The 25,436-nt window shown below is 33.4% G+C and overlaps 1 protein-coding gene across 2 annotated transcripts; it reads left to right on the forward strand.

The window, feature by feature from the left end:
• Positions 1-50: 50 nt before the first annotated feature.
• On the forward strand, positions 51-17,519 carry LOC134251795 (F-actin-capping protein subunit alpha-1-like). Of its 2 annotated transcripts, XM_062734211.1 has the most exons (11): positions 51-157; positions 5,841-5,904; positions 7,858-7,909; positions 8,160-8,223; positions 8,795-8,865; positions 11,067-11,282; positions 13,248-13,335; positions 13,441-13,512; positions 14,010-14,033; positions 15,316-15,378; positions 16,271-17,519. In XM_062734211.1, the coding sequence occupies exons 1-11, from the start codon at positions 119-121 to the stop codon at positions 16,409-16,411; spliced, it is 894 nt and encodes a 297-aa protein (XP_062590195.1). In that variant the 5' UTR covers positions 51-118; the 3' UTR covers positions 16,412-17,519. The 2 variants fall into 2 exon arrangements, with proteins under 2 accessions (XP_062590195.1, XP_062590196.1); XM_062734212.1 differs by lacking the exon at positions 14,010-14,033.
• Positions 17,520-25,436: the final 7,917 nt, after the last annotated feature.

Raw genomic sequence — 25,436 nt, forward strand, 5'->3', positions numbered from 1 at the left:
ATTTTGTCATACAATGTATAAAATATTTTAATTCTTATTTGTGAGTCGGTGTATTTATATTGATGTTTTCGTATTTTACCCATGATCCAATGAACGAAGGCGTGACTGACAGACGAAAATGGCCGACTTCGGTGAACCCATTTCGGATAAGCAAAAGGTAAATTACACGCTATTTCAGTGTCTTTCGGTCGGTTGTAAGCAAGAAAATATGAGGTAAGTGATTGAGGTGAAAACAAGCGAATGACAAGGCTTATTTATGAGGAATATCTAGTTTAATAGATGCAAGTACCAAAAACGAAAGACCGCATACTAAGATACTTCCGCTTTTGTGTTGAATGTCAATAATGCTGTTCTGATAGTTTGTGTATATTCATTTCTGGCACTGTCAGTTTGAGAATATGAAAGAGGAAGAAATATAAAGAATGTTTACCTAGCGAGATAGATTTTACCTTATTAGGCTAAACTAAAATTCATTATTGTAACTACCGAATTTCCTCAGAAAAGAGATAATTTTCTTATTCTTTACAACGTTACATCACTTACATGTTTAGAAATTAAGTTCAGGAATATCATCAATATATCACAGTTGAAACAAGCTTTACTCAAAGATTTTCATCCATTTTTTGTAAGTAAACAAATCCTGCCATGGTAAAAATCAGGGAGGATGGAGATAAGAATATAGTAATATTTTTATTTTGGTCTCAAAATTCAGAGCAATGATAGATTGTAGAGCTATAATAGTGTTCTTGAAATCTTTGAATCCTGTCGGTAAGATTGATAAAAACAACTAAAGACTGATTACTTTAGGTTTTGTGTCAGTCCAAATGACCGGTAGATGTTGACCACGCAACTTGCTAAGAATCAGACTAAATTTGTATGATTTCAATATGACCTATCATAATTGTTAAATGTTGCTCTGTATCTCATAATGGCTTCTTTAATGAACACAAATGTCATACTATGATCGATAAACTGTTTTATTGTGGCCGCTAAGTTTGTTGATGGCTCAAAGTCAGGTAGGAAGATCAAAGTGAATAATGTCATGAAAAATGATTAAGAAAATCACCCCCATGTGAATGCAGAGAAAATTGAATAATGAATGAATCTGGGAATGCTGCCCTACAATATGGTGGCTAAGGGGAATAACTCCTAGGCAAAATATGTCATAGGAAAAGGGTCAGATCAGATACTAACTGTACAGTACATAAAATTTAGATTGAAGTGCCAATCTTTTATCTTGTTGACCAGACTTGATCTTCACATAATATCATGCATTCATGAAGTAAATGGACAGTCCAACACAAATTATTTCAAATTGTAATACAGTCCTAGAACTTCAAAACTTGACGTGGTATCTCTTTGAAGGAGTCATTATTTTTGTGAAGAGTGAGATTAGAGGAACAAAGTTGAAGACTATAATGCACTAGTCTAAAGCTTTTTTTTTTTTACATTTGAGAAAAATTAAATCTTTGCAAAAAGTTTGAATGAAATAGCTAAATTTAAAATAAAAGTTGGGTGCAGTGATGCCTCTGATTGCATGGTTTAAAATGATTGTTTGTAGTTTCTATTGTCCATGCTTTAATTTTGTAACTGTTCTATAATTCTGTAACACACAGACACATTGATAATTTGACCAATGCCAATGTATGGCATTTCTTCTGTGTCATCAAATTGTCATCATGGTCAAGGATATGTGTTTCCGTTAATGCATATATATTTTGGGGTAAATTATGCATAAAAATTACTTTGTATCCCCTAAAACGTCACCCAAAGGGTCATTATAATGCAGACAAAGTTCGAATTTAAAGCAGATTTTAAAAATCCAGTACAATATTGTTGCCTTGGTGTAAGCAGTTCATTAACTTTATAGGAGAATTTAATATCTATAGTTTATAATGTGTTGTATAACAAAAGCAAGCATCATGTAAACACTGAAACTGCTGAAAAGTTTACTAGTTTATTTAAGTATATTGCATTTTAAATATTTTGTCTTCTGAACGGTATGTCCATTGCTTCTTAATTTTTCACTATCATATGGCCCATGAATGACTACTATAAACATGATAAAGAATAGTTGTACAAGCCCAGATCTCAATGTGGAACTTGTGAGTGAAGGTGAAAACTGCCAGAATAATGGGAAAGAATTTATAGAGAAATTAAGAGACAAACTAATCTCTGTATGTAATAATGATGGATTTAAAAAAAAAATTTTGTAGTACTTTCAGTAGTATTATTTATGGAACATGAATTATTGATTTATATGTGAATATATTAATGAGTTATTGATCTAAAAACCCTGATGTGGTTAACAAATTCATGATGAATTCTATGTTTTTAGCTCTACTGGTCAGAGACCAGAAGAGCTTATGCGATAGTAATGCGTCCGTCGTCCGTCCGTCTGTCTGTCTGTCTGTCTGTAAACGATTTTTCAAAATGCTACTCCTCCTACAGTTTTGGTCCGATTTCAATATAACTTAGCACACAAGTAGACTACACTAAGATACATAATTTTTTGCATCGGTTTTTGATTTCGATGAACGGTGTTGCCGTGGTTACTAAAAATAGAAATTGCTGTGAAATTCTTTCAAAATGCTACTCCTCCTACAGTTTTGGTCTGATTTCAATATAACTTGGCACAAAAGTAGACTACACTAAGATACATAATTCTGTGCATCAGGTTTTGATTTCGATGAACGGTGTTGCCGTGGTTACTAAAAATAGAAATTTCTTTGAAATTCTTTCAAAATGCTACTCCTCCTATAGTTTTGGTCCAATTTCAATATTACTTGGCACACAAGTAGACTACACTAAAATACATAATTCTGTGCACTGGTTTTTGATTTCAATGAACGGTGTTGCCGTGGTTACTAAAATTAGAAATTTCTTTGAAATTCTTTCAAAATGCTACTCCTCCTACAGATTTGGTCCGATTTCAGTATAACTTGGCACACAAGTAGACTACACTAAAATACATAATTCTGTGCATCGGTTTTTGATTTCGATAAACGGTGTTGCCGTGGTTACTAAAAATAGAAATTTCATTGAAATTCTTTCAAAAATGCTACTCCTCCTACAGTTTTGGTCTGATTTTGATATAAATTGGCAAACAAGTAGACTACACTAAGATACATAATTCTGTGCATCGGTTTTTGATTTCAGTGAACAATGTTGCCATGGTTACTAATTATAGAAATTTCTGTGAAATTCTTTCAAAATGCTACTCCTCCTGCAGTTTTGGTCTGATTTCAGTATAACTCTGCACACAAGTAGACTATACTAAGATACATAATTCTGTGCATTGGTTTTTATTTTGATGAGTGGCAAGGATCATTTTTCTATTTATTGCTGATTTAAAGTCTCAAGTCCCAACTGCTACTTTTCTCTTCCTTTGTTTTAAGTATAAACCAGTAGAGCTACAGTCTCGACAGAGACTTCTGGTTAATGTGTAGTGTAGCAGGGGTACCGTAGTGTATTTATCGGGGAAAATGTGCCGAAGGCAATACATGTAGTGGAAAAAATTTGAACAGCAAGTTTATGAAAGAAGTTGAGTTTATGTTTACATTCATGTGAACAGTCAAAGGAATTTCCTGTGCTATTGTGGGCACTATTCTGTAAGAATTATTGAATAAAACGGGGATTGACATGTTTTGAATAGATATGAGACTACAAATGCATTCATGCATGTGTCAGCTTTCCTACATTTTGATGTAAAATTCGATTTTTTATTGAACTTTTTTATGTCACGATGAAATCTAACTAACATCTCTTTAATTGCAATCATGTTGAATGTGTCTCAAATTAGTATTGTTACAAATCTGTATATGGGTTTCAGGGTCAAAGTTTCTCTTTCTACCTAAGGGCTCTTGTGTAACTCAGTCATAATAGTTTTGTGATGAAACTTACTTGGTACAAGGAAATACTAGTAACCGTTACATTTTTGCGTGATTCAACATCTAGATAATGTGTGCATGCTCTTGTAACACAGTGTTCAATACTTGGTATGTCACTTTTATCAGAGCATGAATGTCAATTCTAGATTTAGATGCAGATGATTCTGATTTAGATTGGGAGATAGAGAAAATTATTTTTAATTATTACAATTAAAGCTAACAAATAACATCCATTGTACATAGTACATAGGGAGAATTTAACAAAACAGAGAGAGACGTAGGTTAGGATACAGTTGTAAAGGCATAGAAGACTGTAAAAGTTACTCACAAACAGTTGTAGTGCCAAAAGAAAATAAAGATGTTAGGTTGATCAGGTTGTTTGAATGCTTTTTTCAACTCTGATATTACCTACCTAAGCAAGCCTTAATTTATTGATGCTTTTTTGTTTCATATTTTTTTAAAGAACTATAGACTAATACAACTTGCATTTTGTATCAAAATTATCCACTTGTTACAAAAAATGTTCATGTTAAGAATTTATGTCTTTATTTGATAATTCTTTCCAAGAAAAAAATCAATCAAATTTTCCATGATTTTTGTATGTGTTTTTTTTTTTTGGGGGGGGGGGGGAGGGGAGGTGTTTGGTTTTTTTTTTTGGTAAAATATGTAAGGAAGGATTATGACTAATACATGTACCTCAATTCATCTGTTCAATCATTTTCTCCGTAATCTTCAGTTGTCTGTAAAGTTGATTGAGAACATTGAACTATAATTGTTTAGTTTACACTTGGTGACTCATTTTGAGAATGTGAAGGTCCTTCTTTGATCAAATTAAAGCAGTATTTTCCAGCAACACAATCATGGTTTTTCAAATCTAGTTATTTTGTTAATATCATGATAATACAAAAGAAAATATACTGAAATATAAAAGTTTTGTATAAATTTATTAAAGTCATTTTTTTTTGTGTGTGGAAAGATATGTTCTTGTAAAGATCTGTATTTAATCTTTTATTATTAATAAAGAGAAAAATAAAGAAATGCAAGAAAAAAACTGAGAAATACAAATTATTTTTATAATCTTTAATGAAGCGATCTGAGGGCCTTCCTTGTTTCACATTATGAGATACTGTGTTTATCTGATAACATCTGTGAACATGGTGAATGGTTTTCCCCACAGTGCAGGTTACCTATTTAAGTGTAATAAATCAGTTACAATGGGAAAGGATTTCCTGTTGGAAAGTAGTTGTCAGTTTGTGTATATAATTTTACCTTGTATTAACTCTGTAGAATGTTAAGTGTTCGTTTTAGAGTACAAATTTTTAAATTGAAAAATAGTCATAAGTGAAGGGGGCCCAATAAGCATAATATGTACTAGTATACTAAAAGTTTCCTCATAATTTATTGGATATAGAATTATAATATCATAGTCATTGATATTGATGTAACTTGTATTATATATAGTTACATGTTTGAAATGAGTTTCGATCATCTGAATATGTTGATGAGCATTGAGAGATTTTTATAATAACTTAAATGAGAATAACTTAATTGGTAAGCACTTGATCAAATTGATGTTTTTTGTAAATCAGTCATTTAAATATGAGTATTATTATTAATTTTGAGATAAAAGTACCTGTACTATTACAATGTACCATGATTACATATTTTTCCAAAATGAGAAAATAATGAACCCAAGATGAAGATAGCAATGTTGGAGCCAGTACTTGTAGTTGTAGAATTTTTAACCGTAAATTCCCCCCCCCCCCCCCCCCTGCAAAAAAAAGTAATCATTCAGTTTGTAAATAATGAAATAATGTGAAAGAGAGATTTCTAGTAAGCAGTCTCCTCTTACATAATTATATGTAAACCTAAGGTTTAGATGTAATTTAAATATTGTTTGATGTAAATGTATTATGAAAACAGTTTCTTCACTTTCTTATTATTTTGTAGGTGGCCATTGCCTCAGATTTTATTAGACATGCACCTCCAGGGGAATTTAATGAGGTTTTTAATGGTAAGTATTAAAGGGCTTTCCCCTTAATTTAACTTTAATTTTTAGCTCACCTGAGCCGAAGGCTCAAGGGAGCTTTTCTGATCACATTTTGTCAGTCGTCCGTCCGTCTGTCTGTCTGTCTGTCCGTCTGTCCGTCTGTAAACTTTTCACATTTTCGACTTCTTCTCAAGAACCACGAAGCCAATTTTGACCAAACTTGGTACAAAGCATCCTTGAGTGAAGGGAAATTTAAATTGTTAAAATGAAGGGACATATCCCCTCGCAAGGGGAGATAATCAAGAAAAGACAAAAATAGGGTGGGGTCATTAAAAAATCTTCTTCTCAAGAACCACTGGGCCAGAAAAGCTGAAACTTATGTGAAAGCATCCTAGGGTAGTGTAGATATTAAATTGTTCAAATCATGACCCCCGGGGGAAGGGCGGGGCCACAATGGGGAATCAAAGTTTTACATAGAAATATATAGGAAAAATCTTGGAAAATCTTCTTCTCAAGAACTACTGGGCCAGAAAAGCTAAAAAATTTGTGAAAGCATCCTAGGGTAGTGTAGATATTAAATTGTTCAAATCATGACCCCTGGGGGGAGGGCGGGGCCACAATGGGGAATCAAAGTTTTACATAGAAATATATAGGAAAAATCCTTGAAAATCTTCTTCTCAAGAACTACTGGGCCAGGAAAGCTGAAACTTTTGTGGAAGCATCCTTGGGTAGTTTAGATATTAAATTGTTCAAATCATGACCCCCGGGGGAAGGGCGGGGCCACAATGGGGAATCAAAGTTTTACATAGAAATATATAGGAAAAATCTTTGAAAATCTTCTTCTCAAGAACCACTGGGCCAGAAAAGCTGAAACTTATGTGAAAGCATCCTGGGATAGTGTAGATTCTAAATTTTAAAAATCATGACCCCTGGGGGAAGGGTGGGGCCACAATGGGGAATCAAATTTTTACGTAGAAATATATAGGAAAAATCTTGGAAAATCTTCTTCTCAAGAACTACTGGGCCAGGAAAGCTGAAACTAATGTGAAAGCATCCTAGGGTAGTGTAGATATTAAATTGTTCAAATCATGACCCCCGGGGGAAGGGCGGGGCCACAATGGGGGGATCAAAGTTTTACATAGAAATATATAGGAAAAATCTTTGAAAATCTTCTTCTCAAGAACCACTGGGCCAGAAAAGCTGAAACTTATGTGGAAGCATCCTGGTATAGTGTAGATTCTAAATTAAATCATGACCCCCGGGGGAAGGGTGGGGCCACAATGGGTAATCAAAGTTTTACATAGAAATATATTGGAAAAATCTTTGAAAATCTTCTTCTCAAGAACCACCGGGCCAGAAAAGTTGAAACTTATGTGGAAGCATTCTTGGGTAATGTAGATTTTAAATTGTTCAAATCATGACCCCCAGGGGAAGGGTGGAGCCACAATGGGGGGATCAAAGTTTTACATAGAAATATATAGGAAAAATATTTGAAAATCTTCTTCTCAAGAACCACTGGGCCAGAAAAGCTGAAACTTATTTGCACATGGAAGGATCCTGGGGTAGTTGATTTCAAAATGTCTTAATTATGATCAGTGGGGTAGGGTGGGGATACATAATGTATTACAAGGGGGAAATCTGGTAAAGAACAGAATGGTCAAAGCTTTTCAGGTGAGCGATGTGGCCCATGGGCCTCTTGTTTTTATAATGATTCACTTCTTAAATTAACATTGAAGACTGAAATAGAGTTTTGTAGAAATAAGTTTGAAGATCTTCAATTTTCTCTATGCTCACTGATGAAAATCATTTGAAAAAGTTGCTGTGACAGTCATGTTGTCTGTTTATGTGGAAATTTAAAGATATTTTAATAGCCATGCCCAAACATATAATTTGTTGACCTTGAGATAGATAATGGACTGATACGGAATTGCGTTATTAGTTTAAATTAACAATTTGAAAACTTTTTTTTCCCTGCAGATGTAAGAATTCTGCTTAATGATGATGATTTACTAAAGGAGGGTGCCTCAGGGTATGTTATCTTTGCCCTTCCTTTAAACCTATGAATTAAATAAAATTCTGTCCACTTAAGCTTGGAGAATACCAATTATACTTTTTAATTTACAAAGTAAGTTAATTTCATAAGTAAAATTTTGAGAAAAGGATAATTTGAATTTATGTTTTCACAATGATTTATGCTTTTGAAGACTAGGATAAAAAATATTGATAGAATTACTCTTCTGTGGGTCAAATTTTTACTATGTTTATTGGACTATTTGCAGGTCATTTGCCCAGTACAACAAAGATCAGTTCACTCCATGTAAAATCAATGGATCAGAAGAATTAGTAAGTACATGTACTGTTTTAAATTTCTGAGTAGATAAATAAATAATTGTTACAGATGAGAATGTCCTCTGGAATGAGGAAGAAGGAAGCCCACTATCTGTTTTGACACAAAGCCTAAGAAGAATGTATTAAGAGGAAGTAAATCTGTAGATTGTATTCCTTGATTAAACATTCACCGTCTGTGAAATGAGAAACTGTGACAATTTACTTTTAAAAGTAAATTAAGAAAAGGCCACAAATTTAACACTCATTCTTTATTTCAAAAGTAATTAGATTCCCTTCTCTTACTCAAGACGTATCAAAAAAAAGTAGTTGCCTCCCTTTTCTCTCTTAACAAACTGATCATATGCATGTTGTGTATATATGCATGCTGTGAAACTTGGAAAGGGGGTTGCGATGGGGGGGGGGGGGGGTCATTCCTGCCACAAGGTTTATTATATTACTATATGTTATATAATGGATTTGATTTATTTTCTTTCTGTCTTATTATTAATTTACAAAAACAGAAAGAATTTATTTTTGGGGTACCTTGACTTATTTTTGTTGTGGTGATTTTTTTCCCATTCAACAGGTTTTAATAACAGAACATGGAGATTTAGGGGGAAGTAGATTTCTAGATCCCAGGACCAAGCAGTCTTTCAAGTAAGTGACCATGCATAGTAAATTATTACACATAACATGCTATACATAGTAAGTTATTATATATTTAGGAAGTTATTACATACAAAGTGATGTGACATGATAGAGTATGTCTGGTATGTTTCTGGTTTGCAGAGCTGCAGTGTAGATTGAAAATGGGTCACATTTTTATAATTTTTTGTAATTTCCCTTCCAAATACTTAAGTAAAATTCAAAACTCATGAAAATAGTGTTATGATTATGCTTTGGTCTTCTTCCTCCCCATCCATTGAAGCTATTATAAACTGTGTACACACTACATGGAAAAATTGAGATGAATCACATCTCGAGTTGATTAAAATTCTTAAATAATTGCTTGAGTAATTTTTAGCTCACCTCAACGAAGTTGGGGGAGCTTATGTAATACCCTCGGCGTCGGTGTCGGCGTACCAGGTTAAGGTTAAGGAGGCTGGGGGGTCAACAATTTAACCACAAAGTAACCACCAGATTTAACTTATTTTTTTTAGATATGGTATCTTAAGCTGTCAACATTCATTTGACAAAGAAAAAAATCATAAATTTTAGTTTTAAATTTTGATCATTTTCTATATCTTTATATGGAGCTCTCCTTTTAAAGGAGATAGAAATAGTCTGAAAATGGCTGCCACCCCCCAGCCTCGTTAAGTTTTTTGGAGCAGTTTTCTTTTTTAAGTACTTCATATGTCCTATATTGATTAGACATGCATGGAAGATGGTTCTAGTGTGTTTCATTGTACCAGTCAAAGTTTCAGATGCTGCAATTTCAGCAAAGGAATGACCATGCAGGTTAATGTTTTTGGAGCAGGTTAACATTTTTGGTGCAGTTTTTGGTGTAGGTTTCATTTCCAAGTACCGGGTAACTATAAGCCCTATGTTGACCAAACTTGCATGGATGATACATCTTAGGATGTATACTACCGGGCTTGCTTTGGATGCTGAATCTGACCTACATTTTCCGGTTGAGTGAATAGGTTAAAGTTTTTGGTGCAGGTTTCATTTCCAAATAACTATAAGCCCCATGTTGACCAAACTTGCATGGATGATACATCTAAGGATGCTTACTACCGGGCTTGCTTCGGATGCTGATTCTGACCTACATTTTGCGGTTGAGTGAACAGGTTAAAGTTTTTGGTGCAGGTTTCATTTCCAAGTAACTATAAGCTCTATATTGACCAAACTGGCATGGATGATACATCTAAGGATGCATACTACCGGGCTTGCTTCGGATGATGCTGAATCTGACCTACATTTTCTGGTTGAGTGAACAGGTTAAAGTTTTTGGTGCAGGTTTCATTTCCAAGTAACTATAAGCCCTATGTTGACCAAACTTGCATGGATGATACATATAAGGATGCATACTACCAGGCTTGCTTCGGATGCTGAATCTGACCTACTTTTTTTGGATGAGTGAAAATATTAGTTTTTGATGCATGTTTCATTTCCAATTAACTATGAGCCTTATAATGAGCAAACTTGCATGGATGATACATCTTAAGATGCACACTAATGGACTTACTTCGGATGCTGAATTTGGCATACATTTTTCAGATAATAGACCAGGTAAAAGTTATGGGTGCAGGTCTATTACCAAAAAACTATAAGGCTTATAAAACATTGTATAAACCAAACTTGCACAAATGTTGCATCAAGAGATGAAAACTCTCAAATTTGCTTCAGATGCTGGATTTTGATTACGTTTTCATGAAAAAGAACTAGTTTAAATTTTTTATGTAGGTCTATTTCAAAGTATCAGATCAAAATTGCTTAAATATTTTCATTTTTGGAATGTACACTTTTTGTTGGTTAATTGTGTGACTTTGCCTTACTTAAAGACAACATTCGTTGAGGTGAGCTCTGTAATCTCTGATTACCTATGTTTTGTCTTGTGGAATAACACCACTTGTATTCCACCCAAAAACACAGCATTACTGTAATTGTATTATATTTAGCATGTACGATATTTTGGGAAAAATAATTTTTCAGAAAGTTAGCAGCGATTTGATGTAGTGCTTTCTGAATGTGCTAGATGTAAATGTATAATACACAAGACACTTAACAATGTACTTGTTTAGCGGATTCTGCTTTTTGCTGAATTTGATAAATAGAATACACCGCCAAATGTAGTAAGTTTACAGTAATTGCCACAAAGCATCACTAGTAGATAATTTTTTTATATATAATTGTAGATATGACCACTTGCGAAAAGAGGCTAGTGATGTCCAGCCGGCTAAGGCTGACCCTGCGGCCGAACCCTGGCGGTCAGCGGTCGAGTCCTCACTCACCTCGTACCGAGACCAGCACTATAAACAGGGGGTGGTGACCGTCTATGGCAACAGCTCAGGGGGGAATGTCACTATTATCGGCTGCATTGAGAGTCATCAGTACCAACCCAAAAACTTCTGGTGAGGGCTCGTTCTGAAGTCAAACTTTGTGATAGAGTTCTGAAATGATGTTTATACTGAGGTGGTACATCAGAGTTTTTATAGAATTTTTCTTTTAGATAATAAGGCATTGTAAGTTCAAAAAAAAAAAAAATTAAAAAAAAAAATTAAAGTCCAAGAAAGAAACAAAAAAAATATTTTGCCCATTTAAATTGATTTAAGGTCCTCTAAGTTGACATTATTTGTACAATATGTTTTGACAGTTTTATAATGGAAAGAAGTACAATTGAGTTTAAGCAATCCTAAACTTGCAAAACATTTTTAGCTCACCTGAGCCGAAGGCTCAAGTGAGCTTTTCTGATCAAAATTTGTCCGTTGTCTGTCGTTGTCGTTGTTGTCGTTGTTGTCGTCGTAAACTTTTCACATTTTCATCTTCTTCTCAAGAACCACTGGACCAATTTCAACCAAACTTGGTACAAAGTATCCTTGGGTGAAGGGGATTCAAGTTTGTTCAAATGAAGGGCCAGGCCCTTTTCCAAGGGGAGATAATTATGAATTAGAGAAAAATTAATGACATTTTTAAAAAATCTTCTTCTCAAGAACCACTGGGCCAGGAAAGATGAAACTGATGTGGAATCATCCTCAGGTAGTGTAGATTCAAGTTTGTTCAAATCATGACCCCGGGGGTAGGGTGGGGCCAAAATGGCCGATCAAAGTTTTACATAGGAATATATAGGGAAAATCTTTAAAAATCTTCTTCTCAAGAACCTTTGGGTCAGGAAAGATGAAACTCATGTTGAATCATCCTCAGATAGTGTAGATTCAAGTTTGTTCAAATCATGACCCCCGGGGGTAGGTGGGGCCAAAATGGCTGATCAAATTTTTACATAGGAATATATAGGGAAAATCTTTAAAAATCTTCTTCTCAAGAACCACTGGGCCAGGAAAAATGAAACGCATGTGTAATCATCCTCAGGTAGTGTAGATTCAAGTTTGTTCAAATCATGACCCCCGGGGGTAGGGTGGGGCCAAAATGGCCGATCAAAGTTTTACATAGGAATATATAGGGAAAATCTTTAAAAATCTTCTTCTCAAGAACCTTTGGGTCAGGAAAGATGAAACTCATGTGGAATCATCCTCAGGGCTCGTTCTGAAGTCAAACTTTGTGATCATTTAGCCAACATTTTGATAGTGTAGATTCAAGTTTGTTCAAATCATGACCCCCGGGGGTAGGGTGGGGCCAAAATGGCCGATCAAAATTTTACATAGGAATATATAGGGAAAATCTTTAAAAATCTTCTTATCAAGAACCACTGGGCCAGGAAAGATGAAACGCATGTGTAATCATCCTCAGGTAGTGTAGATTCAAGTTTGTTCAAATCATGACCCCCGGGGGTTGGGTGGGGCCAAAATGGCTGATCTAGTTTTTACATAGGAATATATAGGAAAAATCTTTAAAAATCTTCTTATCAAGAACCACTGGGCCAGGAAAGATGAAACGCATGTGGAATCATCCTCAGGTAGTGTAGCTTCAAGTTTGTTCAAATCATGACCCCCGGGGGTAGGGTGGGGCCAAAACGGCCGATGAAAGTTTTACATAGGATCATAGGGAAACCTTTTAAAATCTTCTTTTCAAGTACTTCGAAGCCAGGCTTCGTTATATTTATTGGGAATCATCCTCAGGTAGTGTAGATTCAAGTTTGTTCAAATCATGACCCCCTAGGGGGGGGGGTTGTAAAATTCAAGCCACCACCCCCCCACCCAGTTTACTTTCAGTTCTGATCTGATCTGTGTTTTTTCCTAGCCAATTGCTCAGGTGAGCGATATGGCCCCTGGGCCTCTTGTTACATTATAAAATTAATTGCCATACTTGCTGTATGTTTTTATTACTTTTTTTCATTTACAATCAGGAAGTTATTGGTAAATGATATTCCATTCATTTCCTGATATCTGACAGTTCTCTTATTTATGTGTTTTTTTCCCTAGGAATGGAAGATTGAGGTCACAATGGTCCGTTACATTCCCAGAATCAGGGGGTGGGAAGGCTGAACTGACAGGGGTTATAAAAGTTCAGGTAAATAAACAAGCCAGGCAAGTGGAGTGGATCCAGGATTTTTGTACTTTATATATTGGAAAGCCAAGTAGTGTGTAAGAATTTTTTTCCCCTTTTTTGGAACAGGTACATTACTATGAGGATGGAAATGTACAGTTAGTCACATCTAAAGAAGTTAAACAGACCTTGAACATCTCGGTAAGACATTTCTTCTCTCTCTTTGTTCTCCAACCCCCCCAACCCCCCCCCCCCCATTCTCATTTTTCCCCATAAAATTGATATACATGTATACATGGTATATACAGTTTTTGTAGCTGTTAAACACATGGCTTTGGCTATATATGATCATGGATTTTTGAAGCCATATTTAGGTAGACACAAGCTTCCAAGAGGCAACTATTTTAATGCAAAACCTTAACTCAGTTTCGAATTATTAACTTATAGTTCTGTTGTAAAAAGTACTTAAATTCTTAGGATTTGAGAACATAGATTATATCAAGTCTTCACTATGATAAAATAACTTTATTGTAAGATATCTTTTTAGTCACAGGAACGCAATCTTTGATGTTGAAAGAATAATTCTTTTTTTTTTTTTTTTTGTTATTTAGTTCACTTTGATTAATATTTTTCTCTTGAAATATATATTTTTGTATGCATTATTTTTGTGTAATCTTGTAAACCAAATCTCATAATAGAAACATGAAAAAAAATCAACAAAAGTAAGTTTGGTTTTTCAGCTATGCTTTTTTTTTTTTGTCTTTGAAATTGCTAGTATTAGCATGGTAAAAGGAAAAACTTACAGAATGTGAAATTTCTTTCACAAACTTTACTGATTGTAAATAAATTGGAATGTTTTCTTCTTTCTCAATCAGCTTTTGAAAATGAAAATTTTCATAACACATTCCTTTAGAGATAAAAAGCACGATTGTAGTTAGTATGCAACTTTCTAGGTCAGCTTCAGTTTCCTATGAACTGGCTTACACTTGGCTGTTTTAGAACATTAGATATAATAACAGAAGAACATTTTTGGGTATATTATACAAAAGCAAAGTGTTTTCTCATTTTTTCATTTCATGAAATTAATAGTAAATAGATATAAGAGTAAAGGTTTTTATGCCCCCCTTCGAAGAATGGAGGGCATATTGCTTTGCTGCTGTCTGTTGGTCGGTCTGTCGGTCCATTTAGTTTCTGTTCATTTTCTTTACAACCATTGCACATATTGAAATGAAATTTGATATACAGATTTATCAGCTGAATATCTTGTTCAAGTTCTGATTTGAGTACGATTGTGTCATTTTTGATAGAGTTATGCCTCTTGGCCTTAGAAAAATTCCTATTATTTGCAGTTTCCATTCATTTTCTTTGCAGAGGTTGCACATGTTGAAATGAAATTCGGTATACAGATTAATTAGATGAATATCTAGGTCAAGTTATGTTTTGGGTACGATTGTGTCATTTTTGATAGAGTTATGTCCCTTGGACTTGGAAAAATTCCAATTTGGGGAAGGGGCGCATAAGTGTTTTACAATTACAAACATCTCTTGTCTTAGTTTGATATGGACTTAAAAATTGAAATGGCTAGAGATCAACGTACCGGGTAATTAATATCAAGTATTTCAATAAAGCTGAACAAATTTTGTAGAAAAAAAATTAGTTATTTATCCTGATCATTTGATGAATTTTGACTCCTGTCCAAGGCTGTCCTTGCTTCTTGGATACATCCTAATGTCAAGCATGTACCTTAACCTCTGAGTGAATGTCTTAATTAATTGTAAAACACAAATTAACTCCACTTTGTTTATAAATTAAATACAGAATTTGATGATTTTTTTTAAAGAGACTCTTTTATCTTGAAAGAGAAATGCTTCTCTGCTAATGTCAAAAAGTGAAATCCCTTTTTTTTGAGTTTAAAATACTGGTACTAGGTATGTTGCTGAGAATTTTCATAACAATTATGAAATATGCAGAGCAGGGATAAAAAAAATGACATATATTTTTCAGGCTGAAGAACAGACAGCAAAAGAATTTGCCAAGATCGTTTCTGAAGCTGAATCTGACTACCAGGTGGGTGGAGTACTGTATACTGGGAAATTTTCGCCCTCCTCATTTTATTTTTCGCCCCTTTTACCCTCGTTGATATCACTTGAATTTAAATGGAGCGAATTCAAATAATACAGCATAATCTTGTAAGGAAATCTTTCTGTACGCGAATATAGAAAGGGGCAAATTTGAATACTGTAAACCAACTTTTATTCGTGGCAACTTTATTTCACGATTTACCGGAGGTTAACTAGTTCGCGACAATTAATTTTCGTGATCAAGCCTATTTGGGTTCTTTTGTTAATAGACACATAGACTTAAAGAACCGGTTTGCGGTGAGAAATATTCGCGATGACGAGACTCTCGCGAACTTTGAGAAAATTTCTTGCACTCAAATATAAGTCGGTTTACAGTATATGTGTTAAAGGGCGACAATAACCCTGTATACAGTACTTATTTATGTACATGTATTTCAGACTTGAGCCAGTTCTAAATGATTCTGTGTAGATGACATGGTGAAAATAGATATTCCCTCCCGTTATTTTTACCTTTTAATTTGATAACATTTGTTTCTCTGCGATATGGGAAAATTTCTTGTACACCATAGTACATGAACTTATTTTATTTTGAAAATCAATGTACTGTAATCACAACTGAGTTATAAGCTAAGTCCTCCAGTAGTGCTGATTTATAGTCTGGTCAGCAGTCAACATGAAACAGCATAAAAGGGGCTTAAATATGAACCCACTAAATTAAGTATGCAGGTAATCACAATATTTTACATTGAAAGGTTGATTGGTCAATAGGTTTATGTGCATAGAAATGCTCATCAACTTAGGAATTTATTTGATAAAATTGTTCATTTATAATGCAAATAAACAAAATTTTCCTCTATCATGTATCCTTCTACTATCAGAAAGCCATTGGAGAGAATTACATGACGATGTCCGACACGACCTTCAAGGCTCTACGACGACAACTTCCTGTCACCAGAACAAAAATAGACTGGAACAAAATTATAGGTTATAAAATTGGAAGCGAGTTGAAGAATGCATGAGAAGACGTGAGTGAAACTAAAAGCCATTATTCCAGTGTGATGAAAATCCATCTGTGAAGATTTTTTTTTCATGGGACTTCCGACATTTATACAAGTGACCTGTCGTTTGTATAAAAGTGCTTTATGGTATGGATGTAGATATTCATGATTTAAAATTAAAAAAGAAGAGGAAATATTATTTCTGTACATTCTACTATGATCATGTATGCCGCAGTTATTTGCATTTACATTTGATTTTTTTTCTCTCTCTCTCTCGGTTCAGATTTCCTTATGTAGAATCCTGGTGTAGAATCTTGTGGCTAGAGGAATTTCTGTTAATGAAATTAATTTGTTTGGTTGCTGTTAATTATTTTTTTTCTTAATTAAAGAGTGTCAAATGATGATGAGAAGATTTATTCATGTGCAATATTTTTAGCCAACAACATTTTTGTATCGGTATCAAGTTTATAATTTTGACATAGTTTGTAAATTTTAATGTGATTACAGTTTGTAAATTTTAATGTGATTACTTGGGAAAAGAATCCATTATTGATATGTACATGTATGCATATTTATACACTTTTCATACACAAGTATAATTTTTTTTTTCACAATGAAATTACCTCCAAAATTTGGAAATATGTATACATTTGAAGGTAATTATCAATAAACAATGCGTATTAAGCAAGGCATCATAGGAACCTACCATGTATTAAAAATATATTTTGGAAAGTTGAAGATTTTTCTTTTGAATTTACACTAAGCTTTTCGTTCAAGATTACTTCCATCAAAAACCGATTACAAAAAATTAATCATTTAAAATAGTATTATACTTAGTATTTTCAGATTAAGTCCCATAGAAATTTCTTTGATCCTCAGGAATTTCACATTGAAAAAAAAATTAAAATGATTTTTTTCAGTACCTAAATTCTTTTTGTTAAGAAAGAAGTTTGTATACATGCTATAGGTAACAAAATGGATGCCATAATAATGGGAGTCTCAGATAGTGTAAGCTATTTATAGCATTGTCTCTTAGGCCTACTGTTTACAGAACCAATGTCCCTTGTACTATAATGCTATGATCGTATAATGTATATGACTTCTGTATGAATATAAAAATCTAACACAATGATCAAAAAATTGTTTTTGGTGCTTTTCATATAGTTGTGACTTAGGAAATAGTTAGTTTTACATAACGGCATTCAAAAATCTTAATATGGTTTTAAAAATGGTTTTGAAAAAAAAAACTTGGTTTCATCATGAAAAGTTTAGTTAATTGGTACCTTAATAAAATGGCTTGTATTTCGATGTAAGAGAATCAGATATCGAACGTTATTGCCCAAAAAATGTATGTATGTATAACATACTGAATTATTTTGAGCCATACTTGAGTTGTAGACAAAAACTTTATTATGAACACATTGTGATAGTCAAATTGTCATCCCTCCAACATTTTTAGTATACATGCACAGTATAATTATGTTCATGCCCTCAATAAATGATGACTTAATTACAATATCAAAACATACAAAAAGTTTAAAAACCCTGAGTCATATTCACAAGTATTTGTGTAATATTTAAAACAACCTTTTTATCCAATTAGCTACCCGAGCTGTAAAATCAAATGAGCTTCTCTTAATCCACTTGCCTGTCTAGCTCCTTATCTGTATGTAAACTTTTCACATTATCAAAAGTTTATTGAACTAATTAATACAAATCAGGGGTAAAGAAAACTGGACTGAAAACATCAGTGGTGGGATTAGGTGCTATTAAGGAGTAAGAATCCCCTGTTAATCGGCCTAATTTCAACCAAACTTTGTACTGAGCACCCTTAGGCATAGGGAATTTAAAACATTTCAAAAGGAATTCCATGCCACCTTTCAAGAGGATATTATCGAAAAATTGGGTGGGATCTTAAAAAAAATTAATTTCAAGAACCACTAAGCCAACAAAATTGAAACTTGTGTGAAAGCTTCAAGAGATAGCGTAGATTCGTAAAAATTCAAATACATTTAATGGCCCTTGGGATAGGCTTGCGTCATCAATAGACAATCCAAGTTTTACATGTCAGTATATAAGTTCATTAATTTTACGTAATCTTATCAAGAACAGTTAGGTCATGGTTAGTTATATAATAAACAAGATGTGATTGTGTAACACTTATGCCTCCTTTTGGCAGCTTATGGTAAGGGTTGAAATTTCTCAAATCTAAGTTAAACTCCCAAGGCTAAGGATAAAAGGTCAAAATTGTTGGTACTTAATGGAAAACTGTCTCACAAGGAATACACCAGTGAAATATGAAAGCCCTAGTACTTACGGTTAAAAGCATGGTCTAGGTTAATTTTCTTTTTAAGTGGACCAAACTCTGTCAAAATTGTTGGTATCCAAAAGAAGGTCTTGCCACACCGAATGCACCTATGAAATATGAAATCTCAGGTACTAACGATATTAGAGTTATGGCCGAGGATAATATTTTTTTCAAAGTGGGCAAAAGTACACACATGACTAGATATCCCTGTATCTTCGATAACGGGTCATAGACGGGGGTATCATTTCATCTCACATTGAAGTATTACACTTAATGTTTAAATTTCGATAATTTACAAAATTCTTACAAAGACTGAAATTATTTGCCTATGAAAAAGCATACACATACAAAAAGAACAAAAAAAATTCATTTTCTCATATTAAACAAAATTTCTAAATATGAGTTGGTCTTCGCTCCATTTATTTGAAAGATGATCCTAAAAGTTTGCAATGAAATATACATTTTTGGGTTTGCAAATACTGGAGCAAAGACTTGTGTTGTGAAGTTTTTTTTTCTTTCTAAGTTTATAAAATGTGCTAAATTTTCTTATTCCAAAGTTTCTATGGATATTTTCAAGAGTGTATTTTAACAGTGTACAAAAATAAAATTATAAATTACATTTCCATTTGAAGAAATATTATATGCATCCAAACACTTGACTAAGCGCATTTTTAATACTTTTTAATTAAGGTGTTAAGGTTTAATTAAGATGATATTTAAGTGATCGAGATATTTTTTCATGAAATTCAAGGAATTGTCATGTCCGATTTTACAGTTAGTTTATAGTAAAATCAATCGAATTTGTCCTATCGTTCCGATATTGATTATTATTGTTTCTTTTGCCAAAATCTTAATTAATATATTATTTTAAAAAGTTCACCCAAAACATTTATACTTAGTTCATTTAAACGGTGTAAATTGAGATATTTCTTTTTCTAAACACCATGAACACATTAATCATTTAATTGTTACAGAAATTTCAGATGCAGAATAGTTTATAAACATTTAATTAATATTTTGTTTCACTAAAGAATATTTTAAAGGGTGATAGTGGAAAGATAATATTCTTGCTGATGAATGCGAATTATTTTACAAGCAAGAAAACAATTTGATATTCATGTGATCCATGTCATGATCGGGAAATAACTGAAAAATCCGTCGTCAATTCAGTGTGTAAATAATGGACTAACAATTAGTATGAAAAACGTCAGTCAATATTTGACTCAATGATAAATTGTATTTGCTGACAAAGTCATTGTATAGACCATAGAACTTAGGAAATGATGACTTTAAACGAGACTGCTGATATTCTTGTTTCATCAACTTGCTTGTCAATAATTTACCTCTTTTTAGAAATTGTTCATAGGTAGAGCATGCTCTTGAGTATCGAATCAAATGAGATACATACACTCCGTATGCAGCTGATGAAGGTATATTGCTGCATAAGTAAGGGGAGTTGACAATTGAAAAGTTAAAGTCATGACGTTTATCATATAGCTTGCTTGTTAGATAACCATTAACGTCTTTTTCAAGTAAAATATCCAAGTATGAAACAGATGTGTCAGACTCTGTGGTATCTTTTATCTCAAACTCACCAGGATATACTAGTATTGTATCGACATAGGAATGGAAATGACCATTGTTAATTGACAATAACGTCGTCGTTATATCTAAATGTCGAGTTGAAGGCTGCAGCAAGTGTTTTCTTCTTTTCACGCATAAGATTTTGCACAAATTTTACTTCCTATGAAAATAAAAATAGGTCTGCTGATAACGGAGCGCAAATGGTACCCATGGGAATTCCAATAGATTGTTGAATACCTGGTCTCCAAAAACCACATAAATATTGTCAATCAGAAACTCAAGCATCTTTTTGATGTCAACTTCAGAGAACTTGTGTGTTCAATCAGAATGTGTTTTAGCAAAATAATTTTGCAAATGACCAATGACCAGGTAAGTAAATTTACGAGTTCAAATTTTATTGAAAAAGCAGCTGTCAATGATATCAAAATGCCTATACTTTAATTTATCTTGGGGAATGGTTGTGCATAAAGTTGAAAAGTCGTAAAATTTAAGCTGTTGATTTTGGTAAAATCTTGAGATTTCAAATTGTTCAAAAGTTCTTTGGAATTTTTGAGTATCCACATCTGATTCACACCACTTCTTGAATATATTGTTGCACAGTACTCTTGAAGTTTTTCCTTTACTACTGTCAATATCTTAGTGAGGAATAACGAAAGAGGCTTGGTTGAACATTTACTGGAACCCGCAATGTATCTTTGTTTGTAAGGATTTTTATGAAGTTTCGGAATGCAATATATATAGGGTAGTTCAAATTCATTTTGGCTCTGTGGAATATTAAAAATATTTAAAACTGACATATGATTTTGAAGAATTTCTTCCTTAGAAAGGGAAGTATTAGTATAAGTAGGATTACCACTTGTAGAATTAAATCCAAGTTCTTCTAAAATACAATTTATATAATGAGCCTTACAAACGAAGACAATATTGTTACCTGCGTTGTCGGCAGGGACCAGTACGTACTGATAATTTAATCTATCTAGTAATCCTTTTTTCACTTTTAGATTATTGAACAAAGAGACAAAACGATTAATCTACTCAGGACTCTCTCTTAATAAGATGTGTTCGTGAAACACCGATGCCCCCGTATGGTAGGTTATAGCGAGGGTTGAATTTCCTCAAATACACATCATGCTCCAAAGGTCAAGGTCAAGAGGTAAATAAAATTGGTACCCAAAGGAAAGATCATGTTACAAGGAATAAACCTGTAAAATATGAAAATCTTAGGTTTAGCTGTTCAAGAGATATGGCCAAGGTTACACTTTCTAAAAAAATTGGTCCTAGCTGTTCAATAGATATGGCCAAGGTTACATTTTTTAAAAAGCTGGTCAAAATCTAAAGGCAAGGTCGAATATATCAGGCATCTTTACCAACTGAATTAAAGGTCTTATAACAATTATAAGATTGCACACAAAAATACAGGGTTTGCAATACATAGCTTTTATCCTATCGTTTTGATATACAAGCATTCAATTTGAATACTTATCATTTGCAAGGAGAACATGATATAATATCTATTGATTATATAAAATGAGATTAAGCTTCAATTTCAAAGGGTTTTATCGGTACCATAATTACTTAAACTTGTGCTATTCGACAATACAAAGCAAAATACATTGGATAAAAAATGTGGAGTGTCCTCATGACATCAGCTATATCCAATGCATGTACATATATGAAGCAAGTTATAATTAACGATTAGGACATCTTTTTGTAAATAATTTTATGTTTAATTTTCATACTTTATCTCTAGTCAGTCTGTTTCCTGAAACTAAAATAGGGATAATGAAATTATACGCTGTAGGTGCAGTTAATGAGGAATTAATTAAGGGTAGTCAATTTGGTTTACGCTCATGTTTTATATAAATGAAAAATTAAACGGAATAAACAAGAAGAATACAATATCTATGAATTCTATCAATGAACATATTTCTATCTTAGATTAAAAATGTATATTAATGATTGATCATAAATTTTTTACGAGTATTAGTGTTTTTAACGTTCAATGCTGTAAACACTGAATAGTTTTTGAAACTGAGGTTAAGTAATGCCACACCAGAATTTTATTTAATAGATCTTTAGGATACTCCTTTTAAGTTATGGTTTAGCAATGAGAGACCTATATTAATTCAATTTCTATTATTTAATAGCATTTTTGTCCTGCTTTTTTTTTCCAGTGAAAATAAAAAATATCAAATAAGATGCTTTATGGTTTCAAATATGTTCAGAAAAGCTGAATCTACATTTTAGTTTTTTTAAATAAAAAAAATATTTATGAAAATAAAACACACGATTTGTGAATATTTTTAAAACTATGTTTCAAATCTTCACAAAACTAGTCGAAAGTAGAGAGAATTTATTAGTTAATTTAATTTTAACAGAAAATTGAATTGAAATTTCAAAACTTATGGGAAAGTAATTATTTTGATATTTGGACAAACCCAAATCAAATTTAACACGAAATAAATAAAATAGTAATTTATTACCTTCTTAATGTCTTAAAACGGTTTGTGTTCTTCAGCAGCGGGGTCTTAAAGTTTTTTCACTGTATATTTCTTTGATATACTTCTATTTCCAGTGGTGGTCCCTCCCTACCCTTGGGGGGTCATCATTTGAAGGATTTTATGCCCCTGTAATTAAAGATTCGGGGGTGTATAGTTTCCTTGTGGCGAGACCACTTGACATTGGAGTTTGACCCACTTTTGCAAAACAAAAGAAGATGGGAGAACGAGGCATGCATAATGCCTATATTCACGCCATGAACACGTTAAGTTCCTAGACAGTACCCTTGTCAGAAATCTTTAAAGTTAAGGCCTTAAAATGGCTCGTTGTCATCAATATTCAGGTTATGTAATTATAAAATCCGTCCATTGTCATTCAAAGCATACAAAAATTTATACACAATGCATAAAATATGACTTTTATGACTAATTCAAGTTTGGGAAACAGAGATAACATTCAATTTTCCATGAAAACTTTTTTTAACCATGGTTAATTTTTTATAAAAAGTGGGTCAAACTCTTCGGTCAAGATCCAAAGGTCAAAAATATTTATACCATCTGAAAGGTCTTGTTACAACAAATATGCATGTAAAGGATTAAAGCCCTAGCTCCAACTGTTCAAAAGTTATGGCGAAGGTCAAAGTGTTGTATTTTTTTTTTGTAAGAGTAGGTTAAACTCCAATATCAAGCGATCAAATTTGGTGGTACCCATGGAAAGGTCTGGTCACAAGAAATACACCTGTGAAGAATGAAAGCCATGGCCCCACCCATTCAATAGTTATGAGCTAGGTAAAATTTGACAACAGATAGACAGAGAGACAAACAGAGAGACAATCAGACAGATGGGACAAAAACAATATATCCTCGGGATCTTTCGATCCAAGGGCATAAAATATTATAAAATAATAGAAATTGAACTAATATCGGTCTTTCATTGCTAAACCATAACTTAAAAAAGGTGTCTTAACGATCTATTAAATAAAATTCTAATGTGGCATCCCTTTATCTTAGTTAAAAAAATTATCCAGGGTATTTACATCAAACTTTAAATACAATAATACTCGTACAAATTTCTATGTTTAATCATTAATATACGTTTTTATCTGAAGAATGAGATATGTTCATTGACAGAATATTGTATTCTTATCGTTTATTCCGTTTGATTTTTCATTCATATAAAACACTAAAGTAAACCAAATTGATTAGCCTTAAAAAATTCCTCATCAACTGCACCTACAAGGTATAACTTTATTATTCCTATCTTAGCATCAGGTAACAGACTGACTGGTGATAAAGTTATAATGATTAAATACATCAAAGTTGCTTTCAAGCAGATGTCCTGGTCGTTAACCTATATAAATGTGTACTGGATTCAGCTGATGTCATAAAGACATTCCACATTTGTTATGCTCTTTATATTTATTTAATATTATATTACTAGTATATTATATTTTATTAACACACACACAAACGCCTTGTTACGCCAACACACGCATGCGTGGATCTAGAGGGGGGTCGGGGGGTCGGGGGGTCAGGACCCCCCCCCTGGAATTCGCAGCGATATTAAATTGATACACTAAACCAAATAAGATGTGACCATGGAGCCCCCCCCCCCCCCCCAGAAAACGGAGTCCCTCCTTGAAAACGCGGACCTTTATCAAGTTGTTATTAAAAGTAATACTTCAGTAGGTACAAAACATTAGAAGTCAAAAGTCAACCAAGTCCAAAGTCAACCACTACACCTCCCCCCACCCCCACCCCACGAATTGGATTTTCACGTTTGGGCAAGTTTTTTTTTTTTTTGCTTGTTAACAAATTTTTGTGTTGGATTTTCTTTTGACTGGGGTGGACCGCCCCCTCCCCGGAAAAATTCCTGGATCCGCGCCTGACACACGACCTGTCACACAAATACCACATTTCACACGACCCGCCACCGCTCAATGTAGACAATATAAAGAATCTGGGAGGGGTAAGGCGAGTCATATGCCTACGCAAGGGCAGGTTAAATATCAATTAAAAAATTCTTATAAATTCCATTTGTTGTTAAACTTGGGAGTTATTTATAACCATATACATACAGTAAAGATAAAACCTGAATCAAATGACTCAGAAATTAATTGCAATCAACCCACCAAAATGGTTACACGCTTTAATAACCGTAAAAATGATAGAAATTGAATGTTGAAACTGTGCTTTTTTTATATACAGAGTTTGTCTTCGTACCAATTTTTTTGTAAATAAATATTGAAAGGGTACGTATGGAAGGATGTACCGCGCGCCTCTCACCATTTAAAAAAAAATGGTACGATTACCCACTCTATATAAAAAGTTAGTTTACCTACTTAAATTTCGGAACACAAATTTCAAAAACTCCAAGTGCAATTGTGTGTTTATTATACATATAGAACTGTTTGTTATTTAAAGGGCAATGTATATGCTACTTCGTGGGTCAGTGGTTATGGCGGCATCGTCGCAAACCACGGCCAAAATGTACGATCCTCTCCCATGTAGGAGAGAGCGTTATGCGGACTCCGGACCGTGGCTTGAGACGATGTCATAGCGGCGGTGTTGAAGTTACCAGTTATTTGTCGCAATTGTTTGAATCACGATATTTTTTAGTTCAGATTGAAATTTAGATAAAATAAATTTTTTCACT

Source organism: Saccostrea cucullata, unplaced genomic scaffold (genome assembly GCF_032062105.1).
Source record: "Saccostrea cucullata isolate Sc308-1 unplaced genomic scaffold, CSIRO_AGI_Scuc_v1 ctg118, whole genome shotgun sequence".
In the NCBI taxonomy this organism is placed as follows: Eukaryota; Metazoa; Mollusca; class Bivalvia; order Ostreida; family Ostreidae; genus Saccostrea; species Saccostrea cuccullata.

Excerpts from the sequence above, each read along its gene's own strand:
- LOC134251795 (XM_062734211.1), top strand. The coding sequence starts at position 119 with ATGGCCGACTTCGGTGAACCCATTTCGGATAAGCAAAAG. Across the intron at positions 158-5,840 it reads CCATTTCGGATAAGCAAAAG|GTGGCCATTGCCTCAGATTT; the intron begins GTAAATTACACG and ends ATTATTTTGTAG. Across the intron at positions 11,283-13,247 it reads TACCAACCCAAAAACTTCTG|GAATGGAAGATTGAGGTCAC; the intron begins GTGAGGGCTCGT and ends TTTTTTCCCTAG.